Here is a 24125-nt window from a genome sequence, read left to right on the forward strand (position 1 = left end):
TTGCATTTCTCTGAAAATTAGTGATGTTGAGCATCTTTTCATGTGCCTGTTGGCCACCTGTACGTCCTCTTTGGAAAAATATCTTTTCAGCTTCTCTGCCTATTTTTTTTAATGATATTTATTTATTTGGCTGTACTGGGTCTTCATTGCAGCACAGGCTTTTCTCTAGTTGCAGAAATCAGGGGCTGCTCTTCATTGCTGTGTCCAGGCTTTGCATTGTGGTCGTTTCTTGTTACAGAGCTTGGGTCTAGGGCACTCCGACTTCAGTAGGTGTGCTTTCTGGCTCTAGAGCACAGGCTCAAATGTTGTGATGCACAGGCTTAATTGCTCCCTGATATGTGGGATCTTCCCAACCCAGGCATCAAACTCATGTCTCCTGCATTGGCAGGCAGATTCTTTACTACTGAGCCATCAAGAAAGCCCCTCTCCCCATTTTTTAAATCTTTTTTTTTTAAATGTTGATTTGTATGAGTTCGCTATATATTTTGGATATTAATCCATTATCAGACATATCATTTGCAAATATCTCTTCCCATTCAGTAGGTGGCCTTTTCATTTTCTTCATAGTTTCCTTATCTGTGCAAAAGCTTTTGGTCTGATGCAATTTTTCTCATTTATTTTTGCTTTTGTTTCCCTTACCTGAGGAGACATAGCCCCCAAAGTATTCTAGGGTCAGTGTCAAAGTGAACACTCTCGATGTTTTCTTCTAGGAGTTTTACAGTTTAATTTATACTAAGTCTTTAATTCATTTTTAGTTTATTTTTTAATATTGTGTGAGAAAGTTGGGTTATTTGATTTTTTAGTGTTGTTTTCCTTCCAGTTATGCATGTTCAATTTTATTTCATTTATAAGTAAAATGAAGTCCTTTTCCTTTTAGCGGAAAAAATTTCATCTCCTTTTAGCAGAAAAGAAGGCTTAAACCTAAAGTCTGTTGAGATGATTATATCTGAAATTTATCGTGAGACTTAAAAAATATATATTCATTTTGGCCAAACTATCCTCTAGTAACAAACACAGAAAATCATTAAGATGGGCATTAAACTCAGGTTTATTTGATTGAAACATGTTATATGAGTGACATAAAGAAGTGATGGTTTTTCACCAAGGTATCTGTTGATTGCCAATGAGTCAGCTATTCCTTCATACTTGTGGCTTTTTATGTATTTATAACCAACACTTTAGTGGAGAATGAGGTCTAGAAATAATCAAGGTCCAGATGATAAAACCCTAGTTTAATATCTCAGTCATTTCCATTTCCTCTAGATTTTTCTGGGATTAAAAAAATTCACTGTTATAACTTCTACTTTCATGATATGGTCTCCAGATGGCTGACTAAAATTTATTCCATCACCTTAAGGTTATTCAAGTTTCCTACAAAGCAGAACTGGAGGTGGGGGCAAGCATGCAAGCACCTAAAATAGCTTGTTTGAGGATATGAATACTGATGTGTATCAGAATCTATGGTAGAATTGTACTTTTTAAAAGAAGAATATGGGTGTTAACAAAAGGTAGACAATAATTAAGATCCTCTGGATGTATTCTGGGATAATTTTCTTCCTTTTTCATCAAAATTTGCCTCTAGGAAAGCCACAATTCCTAGTTTAGATGCCTAAGGAGTTCAGATTGGGGTATCTTATCTTCAGCAGAAAAAAAAAAGTTATAATATCTCCAAGGCCATTTAACTTTCAGCTAAGGTAAAAAATATCTTTGAAAGGATGTACTTTTGTGTGTGTGTGTGGCCTTGTCACACAGCATATGGGATCTTAGTTCCCCAGCCAGTGGTTGAACACACGCCCCCTGCAGTGGAAGTGCAGTCTTAACCACTGAACCACCGGGAAAGTCCCAAGATGTATGTTTTAAAAGTCAACAATACATACATTTTGGAAAAAAAAAAATTATAAAAGTATTTCCTGTAAAATCTGTTTGCCTCCTTTGATTGAACACTCATGGGTGTGTTGAGAAAAGTGTTAGATTTATCTGAGCAATGTCATATTTAATAGCCAAATCATAGGCTTATATGAGTAACAAAAGGTGGATACTGAGTTTATGTTTTAATGAAAAACATTGTTAAAAATACAAAACTTCAAAAGTTTATTACAGTGGTTGAGAAATTCCAAATAGTTCTAAAGACAGAGTTCATGGTCACCCTTCTACTGGTGCATAATGTGATAATACTCAAATGCCTTATCTTGCTTAAAAATATTTAATTAGTAAATGACTTTGTCTTGCCTTCTGTGCAGAAGTCACATGGTCCTTAGCTAGCCATTTATTTCTTTGTGTCCTAAAGATGACCACTGCCACCCCTTCCCCCCAATTTGGCCAGATGGATGATTATTTCAACTTTTTTTCCTCCTCCCTTCCCATTTCCTACCCACACACTGCCTCCGTTACACTCTGTACCTTACTCAGTCCTCTGTCCTATCACCATGGCTTTGCAAATCGCTCTTTCCACATATAATATCTTCCCTTTTCACCATTAAGTCATATGGTTCCCTTCTTTAAGATTTAACTCTCTTTTTACAGAAACATATGATTCTCTTCCATTCCTAGTTGCTTCATTCAAGCAAGCTTTTAGCAGTTTACTAACTTGGATTTGTTTATATGTTGCCTTGAAATAAGCACTGTCAATCTTTTTCATGTGTTTGTGTTGTATCTCCAAAAGGGGATTATTGACTCTTTAAGAGAATGTCTTCTAAAAATTCCACCTACTCCAAGCACCTAGAACAGTGTTCACTTTGTGAAAAGGTGCTAAAACTTCCTTTGACAATCAAAGCCTACGGTACTGATAGTCATGGTAAATTTTAAAATACATAAAGACAGATGTGATATAAACTTTAAATTCACAGTACTCTTCAACAATAACTCCCACGAGTATCCACGAGTAATTGGAGCATTGAAAATACATAAATGGGGTGAGGGAAGGCCAAGAGAGGTCTCTAGATAGTCTAAGATCAAAAGGTGAAGAGTGTTGGTTTGTTTTCAATCCATCTGTGGGTCGCTGATTAGATTCAGCACGCTGGCCAGCTCCCCCGTGCGCTGGGTTTATTGGCTTAAGTGAAAGGAGCCGGGGGAAGGAAGGCACCATCTGCTGCTTTGAATTAATAGATAACGGAGAAGCAGGAAGGAAGACAGTGCGACAGAGTCAACGCATTCGATGTTGCTGCACTCAGTTATTAGAGTATCCTTGTCTGATTTTGGGGTCCCCAACCCTCCACCCAGATACTCAGCGAGCCAGAATGGAGGAAGGGCTGAGCAACAAGAATGTCCATGGTAGGCTCACCTCAGCATCAAGTATTACCAGTTCTTGGAACTGAAGAATGCAGAGTAGGCAGGGGCGGGGGTTCTACTTAAAGAGTTGAGCTGCAGGGTGGATACATCAATCCGCTCAAAATCTTTTCTTTACGGTTGGGTGTATGTAAAGTAAACTGCTGGCATTGGAGTTTACACAGGTGGCACAAACAGGCTGTTTGGTGAGGAAAATGTGAGGAAAGCTGGTTATAGGAAATAGCCTTTCTTTTGTGTATAACATCTCGCCGACTTCATCTCAGTGAGATCTCTGAATTTAGTGTGTCCAACAGCTGACAAAAAGTCTGCTTTTGTCAACTATTCGCTGACAAAAAGTCATCAATGATTGATTTATTTCCTCCTCTCCCAAGAACTTTTTGTTCGCGGGACGGGGAGAGAGGTTGAAACCAGGAGGGCTGGGCATCAAGGAGGAAATCAGCCACAACGGGGTGGGAGTGAGGAGGACGGGAAAGCATTGGGATCACTACGGAAGCTCTGAGACTTTGGGGACGCTCCGCGCTCTTCCGGCTCCAGTCCGCTGCAGCCGCCCTTTATGCTGCGGACACGGGAGAGTTAAGCCAATAAACACGTAAGCGCCGCTCCCTCCCCAATCGGCAAGATGCCTCTTCGGCTCTAGGCTGCATCGACAGCTTGCAACACTCGGCATCTTTTCTGGAGGCGCCTCCTTCAGCGGCTGCAGATGGCATCCTGCTGTGGGCTCGGGGCTCGCAATTGACTCCCTCCTTTGCCCACTTTCGGTCCTCGGACGCACCTCTCCCCTCCCCTCCTCCGCCTGGGTCAGAGCCCAGCTCTCGAACGCCGGGCGGAGGAAGCAGTCTCCGCGGCCGAGGCTGAGGCTAAGCAGCAGCGCGCTTGCTCCCTGATTTGGGGAGAAGCGGCCATCCGGGAGAGCCGACCCCCAGCTGCCTTCGGCGCCCCCCACCTTTTGCACCCCAAGCCAGGGGCTCCAGGGACCCCTCCTCCCCAGGCGCCACCATGCTGGACCCTTCATCCAGCGAAGAGGAATCGGATGAGATCGTGGAGGAGGAGAGCGGCAAGGAGGTGCTCGGCTCGGCCGCGTCCGGCGCGCGCCTGTCTCCCAGCCGCACCAGCGAGGGCTCGGGCGGCGGCGCCGGGCTGGGGGGCGGCGGCGGGGTCGGCGCCGGGGCCGGGATGGGCGCCGGCGGCGGCGGGGGCAGCGGCGCGAGCAGCGGCGGCGGGGCCGGGGGGCTGCAGCCTAGCAGCCGCGCCGGTGGCGGCCGACCCTCCAGCCCTAGCCCGTCGGTGGTGAGCGAGAAAGAGAAGGAGGAGTTGGAGCGGCTGCAGAAGGAAGAGGAGGAGAGGAAGAAGAGGCTGCAGCTCTATGTGTTCGTGATGCGCTGCATCGCCTACCCCTTCAACGCCAAGCAACCCACCGACATGGCTCGCCGGCAGCAGAAGGTAGGTGCGCCTGGGAGGCCCAGAGAGTAGAGCCGGGACGTTGCCAGGCGGGCGGGGCGAACAATGGGAGCTGGCGGCGCAGCTGGCGAGGAGGAGCTGTAGGAGGAGGAGACCGCGCCCCAGGGAAGGGGTTACAAGGCCCCCCTCTCCGCGGCCAGGCCTCGCCTAGCCCAGCTCGGAGTGCACCAGGAGCTGCCCAGGACCAGCAAGGGTCCTGGAGCGCAGCACCCTGTGCCTGGGCCTCCCTGCTGGGGAGCGAGGCGGGCAAGTTCTGCTTTGTGGCCCGGGAGGTTCGTAGAGTGACTCGCAGCCGGCGGCTCCCATAGAGGCCTGGCTCGCTTGCCGGGCTCTCAGCACTCTCGAGCGGCCGGCGGCTGCGCTCAACTCCCGGCCCGCCCTCCTGGGCGTGCGCAGGGCGGGCAGGGGCGCCCTGTAGGTGGGGGCTCCGGTACGGAGCAAGTGGAGCGCCTCCGAGCCGCGCTCAGGCTAACCCCGGCAGAGAGCCACCGCAGGGGCAGGCGGGAGAAAGCGAACACAGAAAGCGAAGCTTCCTGTGACACTGCGAAGGGCACCCTCCTCCCTCCACCCGGGTCAGATGATCACAGATTAGGGTCGACTTGGGGGTCCTCGGGACACCGCTTCACTCTGGCTGGGCTTCCTTCCAATGTCCCTTGCCCTTGCTCACTCACCCCAGAGCAGGGGCAGGCACACCTGCTCCTTCTCCCTGGGTCAGCCCCTCTATGTTTCTCTCTTTGACCCCCTTCTTTTCCCAAGGTGACTTCGCCGCCACCTTCTGGCTCTCCTAGGCCCTTCAAGCCCTGCCACTACTAGCTTGAAAAAGTGCAGCTGGAAAAAGCCTTGCAATTATAAGCATCAAAAAGCTTTTTGTGTCTGAGGTTGGGGTAAGGCTAAGAAGGTTCCGGGCTGCCTTTGATGTGAAAAAAGTGCCTATTTCTATCCGCTGTTCTCCAGCCAGAGAAAGGAGGGATTAGTTAATGCAAGTCGAGGGTGGTGGACCAGAAGAGGAGTCGGGTACTCATCTGGAGTGAGTTGTGAAGCAAGTTAGCATCCCATTCTGTCTTTTTAGATGAGACTGCCACAGCTGAACTAACAGAGAAGTCAGTGAAGCCCCCAGAGGGGCGGTGTGAGGGGCGATTAAAGCCAGCTCTAACCCCCTCAGAGGTTACTGAGACCAGTTTCTTAAAATAGAGAATTTCTGGGTTGTTGCCATTTAAGACTGATTTATATGTTGCCTGGAGTAGAGTGTTAGGTTTTCCTATATTTATCCAGCCTTATCTTGAGTTAGCACAGATTTCTCTGTTTGTTTTGCATGTGTATGTACACAAACCACCCAGAAGTGATGATTTATTTCAGCTATCACAAGCTTGGTTATCAGTTTTATTAAAGATAAAATTGATTTCCTGGTTGAGAAAGAACAGGTGGGCTACACACTCCTTGCTTAATCCCCCCTGCCCCACTCCCTCATCAGTGGCTCCTTGCTTTTTCCATGTGCATTTTGAACTATCCTAGAGCAAAAGTATTTTCAGAACCGTAAAAGTTTTTGGATAGTCTTTTAAGGTTGAGGCTTGGGTTCACAGGGCCTGGTATTTCAAGCTTCAGGTTGAAATTATTTCGGTAATTGTGTCTTTATAGCAGGGGAAATTCCATTTCCAAAATCTCTCCCATTAATAATGGCACCCACTAAAGAAGTCCTGTTCCTTTGTTAATGAAAAGCTGTTGCCACTTGAAGAAAAGTTAAGAAACAAACTTCCCTTTATTAGTCAAAAGGCTCTCTAGCTCTGTCCTTCAAATACAGGCTGAAATCCAGCACCAGAATGGGAAAACAAATCCATTCTCATAAAGACCCAGGTCTTCTAGACAGAAGCTTCAGCCACCTGAGAAAGAGCGTCAGGAGGCTGGTTTTTCTGATCTGATCTGGTATGTTTTACCCAGATCCATTCAAAGCTGTGGTTGAGGGACAAGTAAGGTGTGTTTTTACACATGACCTTAATATCAGAGGGACTCCAGGACAGATTGATAACACTGGCATTTGGTCAAACTATTTTTAGTTGTTGCAGCAGACTAAATACATATCCCGGCAAAGCTGCCTCCTGGCTGTTGTCTATATTGGTACGCTGAATATCTCTCTCTTTATTACAAAAAAAACAAGCTTTCCCCAATACTATATCTTTGTGTTTGGTGCCTTTTTGGGAGAAAAAAAAAAAAAGAAAAGTGTTCTGCTATTTTTCTCTAAGTAGAAAGCATGAACTTTTTTTTTTTTTTTTTTTTTTTAAGGAGCCATCATTGAAAGTAAAAGTTTGCATAATCATGGAGGCCAAACTTAAAGCAGAGAAATAAGATTGAATTAGTCTTGGAGAAATAAAAACTAGGTGTAAAGTAAACATGAGTTTGTAGAAAAGAAATGGATGAACTAGAAAAAGAGGAAAAATGATGTAGAGAAAGTGAATAGAGTGATAAGGGCTGGGGCAGAGAGAACTGCTTATGAAAAGCAATTGCTAAATTGGGAAAAAGGAAAGATCATATTGTCAAATCACTGTGCTGTATACCTTAAAGTTACACAGTGTTGTATGTCAATTATATCCCAATAAAGTTGGGGTGGAGGAAGACCATATGATACAGAGTTTAATAAACTTTAGGAAACCAGCTAGTTTACTTGATAATAGTAACATTGGCTCCTGTTTTTTTAAGTACTTGCTGAGGGCAGGGCACTTACTTTAAGTCATTTTTTAAAAGTGGACTTCTTTTAAGGAGAATCTTAGATTTACTGAAAAGTTGAGAAAATAGTATAGAAAGTTCCCATACAACCCAGATAGTTTTCCTCTATAATTATCTTATAGTAGTATGGGTACTCGGAGAAGGCAATGGCACCCCACTCCAGTACTCTTGCCTGAAAAATCCCATGGATGGAGAAGCCTGGTGGGCTGCAGTCCATGGGGTCACTAAGAGTTGGACACAACTGAGCGACTTCCCTTTCACTTTTCACTTTCATACATTGGAGAAGGAAATGGCAACCCACTCCAGTGTTCTTACCTGGAGAGTGCCAGGGATGGGGCAGCCTGGTGGGCTGCCGTCTCTGGGGTCGCATAGAGTCAGACACGACTGAAGTAAGTGACTTAGCAGTAGCGGTTAGCAGTATGGGTACTTGTTGTACAATTAAAGAACCAATAGCTATACCTTGTTTGCTAAAATCTGTCATTTATTTAAATGTCCTTTGTTTTACCTAACTACCTATTTCCATTCCTAGATCATTTTATGTTCTTCTCATCATTAACAATGTAGGAATTATGAAGAGAACTTAAAATGATCTAAGAACAGAAATAGGAAGTTAGGTAGAAACTAAGGACATTTAAATACACCATAGATTTTAGTTAGTAGTAATGTAAGGATGACCATCCCCATCTTTAGAAAAGAAAACTGAGACTCATTGAGGTTTTCTAATTTGCCTAAAGCACTATGTAGACAGATGAGAGAGTGGGAATTTAGGCATGGGGTTCTCTGATTTCAAATCCTATCTTCTTAATATGCAACACTGGCCAGAAGTATTCTAAATGAAAAATAGAAGGCTAGCATCCTGACAACATGTCTAGCGTACTTCTTGACTCAGGATTATTTCTATTTGAGTTGAGAGAGACCTGCCGCTTCCACTTTGAACACCTATCCAAAAAAATCAACAAGGGGAAAACAATTCTTTAAGTACTAATTTCATAAAGAGTACGGAGGAGAGAAAGGGCTTCCCTGGTAGCTCAGCTGGTAAAAAAAGCCATCTGCAATGTAGGAGACCCTGGTTCGATCCCTGGGTTGGGAAGATCACTTGGAGAAGGGAACGGCTACCCACTCCAGTATTCTTGCCTGGAGAATCCCATGGACAGAGGAGTCTGGCAGGCTACAGTCCATGGGATCACAAAGAGTCGGGCATGACTGAGTGACTTCCACTCACTCACTCATGAAGGAGAGAGATGGTAGCTGGTAAATCTTAAGAGCAGACTGTTGTCAGTCTTTCTATATACTTTGAGCTGGAAAAAAAATTTTTTTTAGCTCAAAAGAACAATTGGGAAGGAACAGAGGGAAAAGATGCCATTGCTGGATCATTCTGATAGTTAATTACTTAGGCTTCACTTTTACTGGGAAAGAGAATGCCTAGGTTTTCAGTCTTTCCAGTTAAAAGAAGGGATTTGAAACAAACTATGTAAAAATATTGTCAGCGAATAAGGTCATGTGCCTGATGTACAGTGAAGTCAAATAAACCAAATGTCAGAGTTTAGAGCAGAGAAAGGTTTATTGCAGGACCAGCCAAAGAGAACCAGTGGCTCAAGCTCAAAACCCCTGAGCTCCCCGATGGCTTTGGAAAAGATTTTTATAGGCAGAATTTAGGGTGAAGGCTGCACACTGTGTGACTTTCCTCTGATTGGTTGGTGACAAGTTAACAGGGTGGTACTCTGGGAATCTTGCCTCAGCCTGAAGTTGCCATTCCCGGCCTGGGTGGGGGCTTTAGTTCTCCAAAAGAGCTCAAAGACAGTGTTGCCTGTGTGTGTGCTCAGTCGTGTCTGACTCTTTGAGACCCTGTGGAGTGTAGCCTGCCAAGCTCCTCTGTTCACAGGATTTCCCAGGCAAGAATAGTGGAGTGGGTTGCCGTTTCCTTCTCCAGGGGATCTTCCTGGATGAGGAGTTGAACCCGCAGCTCCTTCATTGGCAAGCAGATTCTTTATCCCTGAGCCATCCTATCGATATATTTTGAGGAGGAACCAGTACCTGTGACCCAAGGCTCCATTGTTTCTTGACTGCAGCTCCCTTGTCTCTGCATCCCCTCTCTTTTCTGATTAGCACGGGTTTGAACCTGCTCTTTGGAACACAGGGGAGGTCCTGGAGGTTACATAAAGTCTATTTCCTACAAAAAAGAAATGGGTGAACACAGAAAGGATTTATACCCAGAAACTGCACAGGGTCTTGCTAAATTTCAATATGTTATCATTTGTAGGTACATTTTCCTTGTACTACTGTAAATCTAAATATAGCATGTTGGTAATGATAATTTATGACCACAACAAAAACCGAGTCATCAGGCTGTCACAATGTATGTTTTAGCAGCTGATAAATGATAATTTGAAAAACAGTTCTGAGCTTTTTTTTTCCTCTTTTTTGTCAGAATGCTAGAGTGAATACCTAGAAGCTGGCATGACAGAGTTACACCATATGTTTCTAAATCACGTAGTAATGATGATGAGTGGCTGCCTCATGTGAACTACCTACTTATAGATGTTCCTGAGGGAATGTAAAAGCAGGCACTGTAAACAATTCTGTGTAATGTGTAAACTGACATGACCTGTTTTTGTTTTAACTTGGCTAGGAACTGTTTGTAATGCCTGGATTACAGATGTCCAGAATGAATTATGGGTGCATATGTAGGTGTGTATACATGTGTGTCTGTATGTATTGTGTGTGTGTGTGCTCAGTCATGTCCAACTCTGCAACCTGATGAACTGTAGCCTGCCAGGCTCTTCTGTCTTTGAAGGTTTCCAGGCAAGAATACTGGAGTGGGTTGCCATTTCCTACTACAGGAGGTCTTTCTGACCCAGGGATCGAACCCATCTGTCTTGCGTCTCCTGCGTTGATAGGTGGATTCTTTACCACTGCATCACCTGTGTTCACATACACGCACAGGCACATCACATACACATAAATACACATCATGGCATCACCAATGCAATGGACATGAACTTGGGCAAACTTCGGGAGATGGTGAGGGATAGGGAGGCCTGGCATGCTGCCATCCATGGGGTCGAAAGACTTGAACACAACTGGGCAACTAAACACCACCGCCACCTGTATGTACTGGGTTGGCCAAAAGTTCTTTCAAGTTTTTCTGTACCATCTTATAGAAAACTTGAAAGGAACTTTTGGCCAACCCAATATATGATGAGAGAAAGGGGCAATGCTAAAGTTGTATCTTTTCTATGTGAATTCCTCATTCAAGAGGACTTGAACTTACAACACATTTGGTCTAGTCATCAAGTTACTCATTTCCATGTGATTCAGCTTATATTTTGCTCTAAAATTATGGCTAAAGTTGAGTCACTGTTAGCCAGAGAAATTCCATCTTTATTCATTAACTTCTTTGACTTTGTTGTTCAGTTATGACTCAAAAGCCCATAACTTTCATAAAATTTAAGACCAAGTGCTAGGTTACTAAATATGTCTGAGTGTGTGTGTATTTTAAATCAATAGTGGTGATTCATTCATTCAGATATGCTTTGAGGCACTTAGGTTACTCTTCAACTATCTGAAGGGTTGCATTGTTAATGCAACATACAATTTGCATTTTAAAAATTAAAATATTTTCACCTTTTGAGAAAACTGGAAAAGACTCTGATGCTGGGAGGGGTTGGGGGCAGGAGGAGAAGGGGACAACAGAGGATGAGATGGCTGGATGGCATCACTGACTCGATGGACATGAGTCTGAGTGGACTCCGGGAGTTGGTGATGGACAGGGAGACCTGGTGTGCTGCGATTCATGGGGTTGCAAAGAGTCAGACATGACTGAGCGACTGAACTGAACTGAAATGACTGTTCAAACAGGATTCCTTCAAAAAGAATTATGTTTTTCTCTTCTTCAGGAAAAGGATTGAATTCTTTAAATTTGCTTTTTGGCATTTCCCCCCAACCCCCAATCTTCTTGGTGCAGTGGGCAGGAACTGTTATGCACTGGTACTAGAAGAGACATTTTGAAGATACAGAAAACCAAAAAAGTAATAAGAGAAGTTCTTGCCTCATTACACACTTGGAATAGCCTTTTGCTTCCCTAAAACTGGACTGAACAACAGGAAATTAAATCTTTCATTCCTGAAAAACCGTACTGTTAAAAGTGGTAAAAGTCAAATAATTCCAAGGTCTTTTTCCTTCAAAAGCAAACTTAATACATAACCATAGGCTGTTACATTAAAATATAGCCAGTATTTGGGGCCAAGTGTTTATACAACTTAAGTTGGAATCATCAGGGGTGTTTTACTTACTTAGACCAAGTTCTAAGAAAGACCAGTTATTCATTGCACCAAATATTTTCCCAGGCTTTGTGAAGAACTGGAAGATAGTTGTGAGGTATGATTCTGGATTGGGGAGTTTCTGTTCTAGTTTGGAAAATGTCAGATAAATTGAGAATAAGGTAGTGTTTAATTGTAAGATGCTGCCGAAGAATTGATGCTTTTGAACTGTGGTGTTGGAGAAGACTCTTGAGAGTCCCTTGATCTGCAAGGAGATCCAACCAGTCCATCCTAAAGGAGGTCAGTCCTGGGTGTTCATTGGAAGGATTGATGCTGAAGCTGAAACTCCAATACTTTGGCCACCTGATGTGAAGAGCTGACTCATTGGAAAAGACCCTGATGCTGGAAAGATTGAGGGCAGGAGGAGAAGGGGACGACAGAGGATGAGATGGCTGGATGGCATCACCGACTCAATGGACATGGGTTTGAGTGGACTCCGGGAGTTGGTGATGGACAGTGAAGCCTGGCGTGCTGTGGTTCAGGGGGTTGCAAAGAGTCAGACATGACTTAGCGACTGAACTGGAACTGGACTGGGTTACAAATACTAAAGTAGGAGAAGGGGAGAGAGAGTACGCACCTGTGTGTGCACGTGCATGCACACATACAGGATTGAATATAGTAGTAGTAAAAATCTTCATGGGGGAAGTAGACTAGGGTGAGTAATAGCAAAAACTCCGCCTCTGTGCACTGGTGCTAAATTGAATCTCGGAGACAGAGTTCGGGGTGAAGTAGAAAGGAATAGATTTATTGCTTTGCCAAGCAAGGGGGACACAGTGGACTTGTCCCCTTCAAAACTGCATATTCCAACCTAGAGGAATTTGATGAGTTTTAGAGCAGTGGTTCAAGATGTGGTTGCCAATAAAGAACAGGGTGTGTGCAGGGCGTTAATCTGGCCTCAGGTGATCTCCTGACCTTTTTCTCTGGAATGAAGATTGTTTCATCAGGTAGTTAACATCTTCCATTTATTGTGAGGCTCTGTTTCTGTAGAAGAGCTGAAAGATATTGTTCTATATATCCTTTGAGGCAGGCTCCTGTCCCAAGGCTACACTATTGTTTCTTGACTGGTCCTCCTTTGTATCTGCATCCCATCGCTTCCTTGATTAGAACTTTACCCCTTGGAACTCCAGGAGAATCCTGGAGGCTGAAGCCTGTTTCATACAAACAAGAAAGGGGGTGCACTTTGCACGGGACAGGGAGCTGGGCACAGAAAGCCTTCTGTATCCAGGACCCCATGGGATCCTGCTCAGTTTCACCAGGTCTTAAAAATTTTGCATGATTTGTGTAACCATAAGGAAAGGCAGGTATTCCAGTTAGGAGAAGAGCATGATGTAGGAGGATTGTAGAAGGGAGTCACTGTTTCTGGGATTAATCATCCCATTCTTTTGGTTCTAAAAGACAGAAACCCAACTGAAGTGGCTACATCAATAGGAAAATAAGGGGACAGGAAAGGTTTATTGGTGCATGTAATTTAAAAATCCAGGGCAAGGTGCAGTCATGGCTGGATCTAGGAGTTCAAATAACTTCCTTAACAATGAAGAAAGCTGATTGATGAGAAGAAAGGTTATGTATTGAAACCTGTGTTTGAGCTTAAACTCTACCACTAGTAAACCACCGATTGCAGGAAAGTCATTGTCTGTCTTTGGGATAATTTCTACATCTGCCTTATGAAGAGGGGATAGGGAACCCTCAAATAACCTCCACTGTCACCTTTGTATATAATATTTGATATATAATAGTTGATATTTCTTTCTGGGCAATGAGGTCACTCATTATCAAGACATAATTTCATTAAAATTTTGAATTTGGTATGTTTTGACATTATAAAATAAGACATTGTCTTCAAAGAATTTGAGAAGAAGTTAGAGTTCACTTTGTGTTTTTCGTTGAGGAGATTAAATCTTAAAAGATTACAAGGCTACAGACCATGCAAGAGATTCAGTTTATGGGATGAAATGGACTGAAAGTATATTTTTGTCTACAGTATATTTTTCAAAATTTTGAATTCATTCTCAACATTTAAAACTGTCAGGATATTACATGTAAAAATTTGTGTTTCTGGCTCCTCTTATAACTGGAAAACATAGCAAAGCTGAGCTGAGTTTTTAATGAATCTGCAAAAAGCAACAGAAATAAGACTATCAGTCTTCACTTAACTAATGGAATGTTAATCACTTTAAATAAATAAAGTATGCTTGTTCTAAGAGGAACATCATAGAAATTTGATTGGTAGGACAGCAGCAAGCTGGTTCTTTCCAACACTGTCTCTTCTTGCAATTGCTGCTCTAATATTGATGGTCTGACCCTTGCTTCTGTAATGCATCCAAGAAAAAGATCTAGAATTTGGAACTCTGTGTTACCTGTCTCTGGCAGGTGTTTCTCCGTTGGGATCAGATTTATAGTTTCTGCAGAATTGGAGGGCTGACAGTCAGAATTACCTTATTATTTTTTCATTTGTCCATCCAAGCATGTGAAAGAATTACTTCTCTGTTGTTAGCAGGCAAAGAAAAGGTGATGGAAGTCAGTCAGTGATTTAAAGCCTGGCCGTTGCTTTTGACATATGATGTATAGTGCAGGAAAGAGCATAGATTCTGAAAGTTGAATGCCTATGTTTGCTCTTCTGGATATACCCCAAGCAGGCTCTGTGATTTGGGGCAACTTACTTAAACACTCTGTGGCTCAGTTTACTCATCAATAAAGTAGGAATAGTAATGGTGTCTCCATCATTAAGTTCTTGTGAAAAGTAAGTGAGCTAATATAGTAAAGCTCTTAGAACAATGCCTGGCATGTGGTGAGTAGTACATAAGTGTTCTTCTTATCGCTATTTTGATATATACAATTTCGTGTTGTTTTTTTTTTTTAATCTGTGAAAGGACTGTATGTGAAGTGCTGATCATAGTATGCCTTATATTCAGTATTGCTATAATCCTCATGATCATTATCCTTATTGATATGATAAGGAGACCCAGGAATAAATGGTTACCATTACAGCATCGTCTATAGAGTAGATGAGGTTGAGAGTACAATATATCGCTATTGGAAAGCATGGAGGGTAAGCCAATTATTCCATGTTTTCAAAATAATTTATGTTGTAGAAACATACCATCAATTGTCTCCCTAGTCTGGTTTATTTATACCAACAACTGACAAATTTCTAGATCTGTTATAGAGGAAAGTTTTCTTTCAAAGACCATAAACAATTAGGAATTTCTCATAGTGACTGAATCTCAGTTGAACTTGAATCACCAGGTGTGAAGTGAAAATCGCTCATTCATGTCTGACTCTTTGCAACTCCATGGACTGTAGCCTACCAGGCTTCTCCATCCATGGGATTTTCCAGGCAAGGGCACTGGAGTGGGTTGCCATTTCCTTCTCCAGGGGATCTTCCCAACCCAGGAATTGAACCCGGGTCTCCTGCATTGCAGACAGATGCTGAATCACCATAGGGTGTGTTTAAGTGGCCAAATCGTAAGCCAAGTTGAGAACTAACATATTGGGCATATGTCTTATTTGACTTAATTCTTTCTGAGGGGGAAAAAATTAATGAGTAGTCAGCAGTACTAGAGAAAGTTAGGCTGTTGAAAATATTCAATCTCAATATTGTCAGAATTACATAATAGAATCCAAGTTCTACATATTTAGATGCAAGTAAATATGCTTCTTTTCCATCTTTTATGGGATTTTGGCTCTACTCTCTCTGTCATTGTATGCTGTCCAAAGTCCTTTTTGAGTATAGTTAGCATGTAAATAAATAATGACTCTAGTGTTTTTGTATATTGGATGAGGTAATAAAAATATAAGATGGGTGTGAAATATCTGTAAAGTAAAACTGCTTAGGTGTGGATTTTCCTGATGCTTTTCACTAATCAAAGGGAAAATTATCTTTGCTAAGCCATTCCTTTCATTTAAACAAGCAGAGTAAACATCTGAGAGTCTTGAAAAATAAATTGAATCATCAGGCCTCCAAGTGTTTCAAGATTCTGGCTATCCTTCTAAAATTGAGAGATACTGAATAAACTGATAATATATTGATGTCCTCTGTAGCCTATGGGAGGAAAATATCAGCCTGTGTGTTTCACGACCATTTCATGAAGTAGGAAAGTTCTCAGATAACTTTGCAGTTAACTTCTTTTTTTAATCACTAAGTTTTGGGGGAGCATAGGCTAAGTTTCAAACCCTCTAGAGGCTATACTGCTTTCAGAAAGACAATGGGATTTTGGCAAATGTGCACAGTGCTACAGAGAAGCTACTGTGTGACTGAAGAAAGCAAAGGGAAAACATTGAAAAATCTTGCAAATAATTATGCCTTCTGTTGCCCATGCAGAACAGCCTTTTGGTGTGGATGGTAGGCATAGAGTTGTTTAAGCAAATGAGTTAAATTATATCTTGAACATCTCCTTCGGTTATTTTTCTGACAAGTACAGCAACTGTTGTCTATAAGGCAGCGAATGTCACAACATACTGTGTTCAAAACAGCTCTTGGGGGCTCTTCCATATTCAATTTTTGTTTGTTATACATCATCAGACGGCATTGTTTTGTGCCACTTCTACATACAAGATATTCACTAAATCCTGCAGGCAAAATATGGAAAGACATTTCAGACAACCTTCCTGGTTTCTAAGAACCTATCAATCTGTTTGAGATGTTGAAGTACATCCGCAAGAAACAGAGCTCATAATGTAAGGCAGTATATGGTGAGCATCCGAATCTTAGTGTTTTTCACATCTCCATCCTTGACTGTCTTTATGGCTTGATTATGTCTCCCCAAAAATCCATATGTTGAAATCCTAACCTGCAGTACCTCATAGTGGGACCTTATTTGGAAATAAGGTCTTTGTAGATGTAATTAGTTAAGATGAAGTCGTCATTGTTGTTCAGTCACTGAGTCATGTCTGACTCTGATGCCATGAACTGCAGCAGGCCAGAGTTCCCTGAGTTTCCATCTCCCTCAGTTTGCTCAAACTCATGTCCATTGAGTCAGTGATACCATCCAACCATTTTGTCCTCTGTTGCCCCTTTCTCCTCCTGCCCTCAATCTTTCCAAGCATCAGGGTCTTTCCAGTCAATCAGCTCTTCGCATCAGGTGGCCAAAGTATCGGAGTTTCAGCTTCAGCATTAGTCCTTCCAATGAATATTCAGGGTTGATTTCCTTTAGGATGGACTGGTTGGATCTCCTTGCTGTCCAAGGGACTCTCAAGAGTCTTTTCCAACACCACAGTTTGAAAGCATCAATTCTTCAGCATCCAGCCTTCTTTATGGTCCAATTCTCACATCCATACATGACTACTGGGAAAACGATAGCTTTGACTGTACGGACCTTTGTTGGCAAAGTGATGTCTCTGCTTTTTAATACACAGTCTAAGGTTTGTAATAGCTCTTCTTCCAAAGAGCAAGCGTCTTTTAACTTTGTGGCAGCAGTCACCGTCCACAGTGATTTTGGAGCCCAAGAAAATGAAATCTGACACTGTTACTTTTTACCCATCAATTTGCCATGAAGTAATGAGACCAAATGCCATGATCTTTGTTTTTTGAATGTTGAGTTTTAAGCCAGCTTAAAACTTAAAACTTAGAGTGGACCCTAATCCATGATGACTGGTATCCTATTGAATGGAGAAATTTGGACATAGAGGAAGCACACAGGGAGAACACCATGTGAAGAGGAACACAGAGATTGGAGTGACTCTTCTACAGGCAAGGAACACCAAGGATGGCCAGAAGCTAGGGTACAGGCATGAAGTATGTTCTTCACTGAGTGCTCAGAAGATGCTGACCCTGCCAACAGCTGTAAGACGGTAAATTTCTGTTGTTTAAGCCACCTTGCCACTGATGATCTCTATACTTCCATTCTCACATCTGGAGCTCCAGGACACACCTCTCACCAAATGTCTAATCCATACATCAGTATTGCTGAAGGGGTGGTCTCACACTGGCGCAGGTAGTCAGTGCTTTGTCACAGGTCCACGGGGAGATAAGGAACTTGCACTAGAATGTAAATCAGCTTACTGCTTTCTTCAAGAAAGTCTTGCTGCAAAAATTTGTCGGCTGAACTGAACTGACGCACGATGAAGTTGATGTATTATTTCCAGTACTAGCACTTTATCTTGGTGCAGACCAATCATGAGCAGTTCACAAATGGCACAGACCTACACATTAAACTTGGAAGAGCACTAACCTCCGTCACACCTCCCCTAGGATATCCTCAGACTAGTCAACAGTTGAATGTCTCACCAAGACTCTTTGCAGCTCTACTTTCTAACTCAGGATAAATTAATTTTCTTAGAGTTCTGGCGTACAGTTCTATTGCTGCTGTATAACCAAACTATTCAAGGCCGAAGCACATAACTTCATCCTATTGATGTTCCAGTTAATAAACTTTTCATCTCTTTCTCCTTCACCTTTATCACTGGTGCTGTGCTTTGGACCCTCATGATGATTTGCATGGACTTTTACAATAACATTTTAACTATTCCTTCTGCTTGCTTGCTTGTCCTCCTTCCATTCACAGTGGTCATTCTGAAGCACACCTAGTCATGTCCTTTTCCTGCTTAGAATGCTTCTGTGGCTTTCCTTTGCCTATACAGGATCCACTCTGAACTCACTTGCATGGCATAACTGGATCCTCCCTTCCCATCCAGCCTCAACTCCTGCAATTCTGTGTACACCCTTGGCTTCAGCCTGTATTAACAATTATTGGCAGGGAATATTTGCAGAAACTAACACCATGGCTGTAAAATGTTTCCAGTCGATAATGTGTTAAGCCCTTAACATCCCTGCATTGTTGCATGCTCTTTTGTGATACTGTCTTTTGTACACGCTCTTCTTCTAGCTTAAAAGGCCCTTCCCATTTTGCCCATCACACTCCTAGGTAGATGACAGCATTTAGGCATTAAAAACAGGAACAAATAGTGACTATTTATTGGATGTTTACCCTGTATACTCACTGTTCTATAAAGTTATAAGGTTGTATCTCATTTATTCCTGATAAGATAGATACTGTTCCTCTTAACCTTACAATGAGGAAACCGGGAGGCAGAGTAGAGAAACTTGTCTTAGGTCACACATTTAGTAAGAGGTAGAGCTGGATTGGGCCCAGACAGTCTGACTCTGGTCAGAGCTCTTAACCTTGTGCTATTTTAATCATATTATGGCACTGGGCACATCTTACTTCAGTGGGTACCTGTTTCTCTCACCTGATGCTACAGAGATTTCATTTAGTATCCCCCAGTGTCTGGTAGATGTGCATACCTATAATAGATGCTCAGCAAATACTTAAAGCATGAATTTATGATTGTTGAATTCATGGGTATTTAGAGTAGTACACTTTCTCTACCATTTATAGCAAGTTCACTGAGGTAATCCTGTTTATTCTTTAAAACAACCTTTTTGTGTAGGACGAGTATATATCCTATAACCCTGTTTTGGAGTGGGAGGGGGGTCCAAAGATGTCCTACTGGTTGGACAGAACCATAGAACACCAATCTGGGCCTCCTGAATGCATCTAGGGTTTTCTCACCACAGAGTCGGACTTAGAGTCACCCTAAGTACAAACTGGACCAGTACAGACTTTGGAGCGTCAATGTGATTTTTGACTCACACATTTAGAAAGTTTCATGACAAATACATTAAATGTACCTCACATCCAGCATGCACTCATCTTTTTTGATTATGAAATAATATAATTTTATTTTCAGTTTTTGAAACTCTTTGTCTGTATGAGGTTAACACATGACTATGATTTCTCAGGAATCATAGTATCTTCATAGGAGCTCTGGAAAACTGAAAAAAAAAATCACCAATTGTTTTTCATTGTAGCAGTATTTTATGAGCTCTAAATTTAACCAGTCCTGTGGCCACTTCTGGACAACTCAGCAGTGGTCATAGGACTGGAAAAGGTCAGTTTTCATTCCAATCCCAAAGAAAGGCAATGCCAAAGAATGCTCAAACTACTGTACAATTGCACTCATCTTACACATTAGTAAAGTAATGCTGAAAATTCTCCAAGCCAGGCTTCAACAGTATGTGAACCATGAAATTCCAGATGTTCAAGCTGGTTTTAGAAAAGGCAGAGGAACCAGAGACCAAATTGCCAACATCCACTGGATTACCAGAAAAACATCTATTTCTGCCTTATTGACTATACCAAAAGCTTTGACTGTGTAGGTCATCACAAACGAAAATTCTGAAAGAGATGGGAATACCAGACCACTTGACCTGCCTCTTGAGAAATCTGTATGCAGGTCAGGAAGCAACAGTTAGAACTGGACATGGAACAACAGACTAGTTCCAAATGGGAAAAGGAGTATGTCAAGGCTGTATATTGTCACCCTGCTTATTTAACTTATATACAGAGTACATCATAAGAAATGCTGGACTGGATGAAGCACAAGCTGGAATCAAGATTGCTGGGAGAAGTATCAATAACCTCAGATATGCAGATGATACCACCCTTATGGCAGAAAGGGAGGAAGAACTAAAGAGCCTCTTGATGAAAGAGGAGAGTGAAAAAGTTGGCTTAAAACTCAACTTTCAGAAAACTAAGATCATGGCATCCAGTCTCATCACTTCATGGCAAATAGATGGGAAAACAGTGGAAACCATGACAGACTTTATTTTTTGGGGCTCCCAAATCACTGCAGATGGTGACTGCAGCCATGAAATTGAAAGACGCTTACTCCTTGGAAGGAAAGTTATGACCAACCTAGACAGCATATTAAAAAGCAGACACATTACTTTGACAACAAAGGTCCATCTAGTCAAGGCTGTGGTTTTTCCAGTAGTCATGTATGGATGTGAGAGTTGGACTATAAAGGAAGCTGAGCACTGAAGAATTGATGCTTTTGAACTGTGGTGTTGGGGAAGACTCTTGTGAGTCCATTGGACTGCAAGGAGATCCAACCAGTCCATCCTAAAAGAAATCAGTCCTGAATATTCATTGGAAGGACTGATGCTGAAGCTGAAACTTCATTACTTTGGCCACCTGATGCGAAGAACTAACTCATTTGAAAAGACCCTGATGCTGGGAAAGATTGAGGGCAGGAGGAGAAGGGGATGACAGAGGATGTCATGGTTGGATGGTATCACCGACTCCATGGACATGAATTGGAGTGGACTCCAGGAGTTGGCAATGGACAAGGAAGCCTGGTGTGCTGTGATTCATGGGGTCGCAAAGAGTCCGACATGATTGAGTGACTGAACCGAACTGAAATTTAACCATGAATGAGGTTGACAGACATTTGGAGGTGGAAATTTAACTAAACATTTATTAATTTAAATTTTCCATTTTGGTTTTACGTTGGAGGCAATACATTTCCTTTGAGATCTATTCTCATGTCTCCCCATATTCAAATACTGGGGTGAAGTGGCTTTCCACGTGGCACTAGTGGTAAAGAACTCACCTGGCAATGCAGGAGATTCAAAAGATAACGGGTTCAATCCCTAGTTCAGGAAGATCCTTTAGAGTATAAAATGGCAACCTGCTCTAGTGTTCTTGCCTGGAAAATTCCACTGACGGAGGAACCTGGTGGGCCTCAGTCTATGGGGCTGCAAAGAATTGGACACGACTGAGCAATTGAGAGGTTCTGGTAATAAAGAAGGATTGTATTTTCCATTTGTCATTATCTGTGTGTATAACTCTCCTCCAAGATAGGTGACTTTGGTCCAAGTTACAATTCAGGTATTGCTGGGTCACCAGGTTCTTACATCATCTAGGCTTCGGAATACCACCAGAGAATTAATTACCAGAGAATCAGAGTGGGCTTCCTGGAGGAGGTTGCACTGCACCTGAGGAATAGGTAGTATTTGAATATGGGGAGACGTGAGAATAGATATTCTAGCGGGGAGCATGAGCTAAGACACATAAGCCTCAGAAAGCGAGAGCAGACAGTACATACAAGGTGTAAGGTTGGAAAGGTAGATTGGGACCACGTGGTGGTTAACTCTGAATACTAGTAGTCTTTGTGTGTTCTTTATTTGATAGGCAGCCTAGAGCCCATTACAGGTAATGCAGACATCTGAGCAGTTGCCAAATGGAGGGTAATTGGCCTTAGGCTTGTCTTAACACGATAAATTTTCCCATAAGGCAGTTGAAAATTCAGATGTTCCAAGGAACAATGTCAGCACAAGCAGAATGTCTTATTTGCAAAAGACATGATTGCTCAAGCATTTTTCCATGGCCAGGTTAGAAATAGCTTCCCATGAGCTTTGTCAGTAGACCCACATCATTTGCCAGCTTTCCTGTTTGCCTGGCAATGGAGAAAAGAAGAGGATTTCTTTCTACTATCTACTTGCCACAGGCAGCCTAGTACTGTTGTATATTATGTATAACAGTACCGCTATATATTATGATTCAGCATTATAGACCTTCAGAGGAAACAGACACTGGTTACGATTTGTACTTGTTTTATTTTATTAAGAGGCCCACTTCCCCCACCCCACCCCCATCCCACTGAAGCCGTAGTTCTAAACAACTGTCAATCTGTTGCTGGGTCCAAAGAGCTTTTCCTATTTTTCCTTCCATTTCTCAAAGCTGTCTTTTAGTCAGTATTTGATTAGGATTTGAGTCATAAGGCTATGTTGAACTCTTTACAGGGGGTAAAACATAGTCACCTAATCTCACCTCTGTTTATCTGTGTATAGAAGACCATCCATTTTCATTAAAGAAACAAATGTAGATATGCTGCAGCATAAGTTAAATATTATGCTAAATGAAGTATCTGTTTACTGCTTCAGTTCAGTTCAGTTGCTCAGTCGTGTCTGACTCTGCGACCCCATGGACTGCAGCACGCCAGGCCTCCCTGTCCATTACCAACTCCTGGAGCTTGCTCAAACTCACCTCCATCGGGTTGGTGATGCCATCCACCCATTTCATCCTCTGTCATCCCCTTCTCCTCCTGCCTTCAATCTTTCCCAGCATCAGGGTCCTTTCAAATGAGTCAGTTCTTCGTATCTGGTGGCCAAAGTATTGGAGCTTTGGCTTCAGCATCAGGCCTTCAATGAATATTCAGGACTGATTTCCTTTAGGATGGACTGGTTGGATCTCCTCGAAGTCCAAGGGACTCTCAAGAGTCTTCTCTAACACCACAGTTCAAAAGCATCAATTCTTCGGTGCTCAGCTTTCTTTATAGTCCAACTCTCACATCCATGCAATACTGCTGAAAAACCTTAGCTTTGACTAGACAGACCTTTGTCGGCAAAGTAATGTCTGCTTTTTAATGCACTGTCTAGGTTGGTCAAAACTTTTCTTCCAAGAAGCAAGTGTCTTTTAATTTCATGGCAGCAGTCACCATCTGCAGTGATTTTGGAGCCCAAGAAAATAAAGTCTGTCACTGTTTCCCCATCTATTTGCCATGAAGTGATGGGACCGGATGCCATGATCTTCGTTTACGTAGTTTACTGCTTATGACCTGGCAATAAACGACTGTGTTCAAAAAGACTTGATGGAAAAGAAAACCAATTTAACATGCTACATACTGTATACACCAAAATTCAGGGTGATTTATGATCTAGAATATTTCATCTTTTCCACTCACAGTAAGAACTCTGTATTTCTGTTTTGTGTACTCATCCAAATGCTTTTGTATAATGATTTCTTTAATCACTATCCTCTGGCATATTCTTTGTTCTAGCAAAATCTATTACTAAATGTTATCTTTTGTCATTGAGCTATGATTTTGGAACAAAAGAAGTTCATTCCTAGGATTTACATGTGATAGCAACAGAGATATTTAGAGAATGCAGTAATTTATTTTGATTTTAATTACACCAAATTTACCTGCCTACCTAAAATGCCAGATTTCTTGAGGACAGTAGCAAAATGAGAAATTTATGTTAATTTGAGTGAAAATTTACACTTGTTTCCTGACCCCAAACTCATTTAAGCAAAACATATCATTAAAGTGATGTGATAATCCCTCAAATTATATAGTAAATTTAATCAATGTGATCAACCCATAGAGATAATTCAAATGAAATTTTCAGTTGTACCTTGTCAGTATGCCAAATTGTCATTTTTAGTGGGCAATATTGGTTACATACTTGTTCTTCATGACCCAAAGCCAAGCAGAATTACAGGGTTTTAGGTAATTATTTTTCCCCATTCCTAGCATCAGGAATAGATGCAGATTTGTAGATGCAAGCCAATTGACACATGGTACTGTACTGGAAATGTGGTTGGCTCATGAGTGAGAGTGACCATGTGACTTAAGTTGATCCAATCAGACTAAAGTAAGGACTTACGTTCCACTTCCCTGGTGGCTCAGACGGTTAAGTGTCTGTCTACAATGCGGGAGACCCAGGTTCAATCCCTGGGTGGGGAAGATCTCCTGGAGAAGGAAATGGCAACCCACTCC

The 24125-nt window shown here is 42.2% G+C and overlaps 1 protein-coding gene across 7 annotated transcripts in view; it reads left to right on the forward strand.

Annotated features, from left to right (window-relative positions):
* Positions 1 to 3746: 3746 nt before the first annotated feature.
* The window catches only part of CADPS (calcium dependent secretion activator), a 474061-nt gene continuing 453682 nt past the window's right edge, over positions 3747 to 24125 (forward strand). For all 7 annotated transcript variants that reach the window (XM_055558508.1, XM_055558510.1, XM_055558511.1 and 4 more), the window contains exon 1: positions 3747 to 4725. In XM_055558508.1, coding sequence (XP_055414483.1) covers positions 4282 to 4725 — 444 coding nt within the window. In that variant the 5' untranslated portion in view covers positions 3747 to 4281. The remainder of the gene's footprint in view (positions 4726 to 24125) is intronic.

This window comes from Bubalus kerabau, chromosome 20, assembly GCF_029407905.1.
Source record: "Bubalus kerabau isolate K-KA32 ecotype Philippines breed swamp buffalo chromosome 20, PCC_UOA_SB_1v2, whole genome shotgun sequence".
NCBI classification, from domain to species: domain Eukaryota; kingdom Metazoa; phylum Chordata; class Mammalia; order Artiodactyla; family Bovidae; genus Bubalus; species Bubalus kerabau.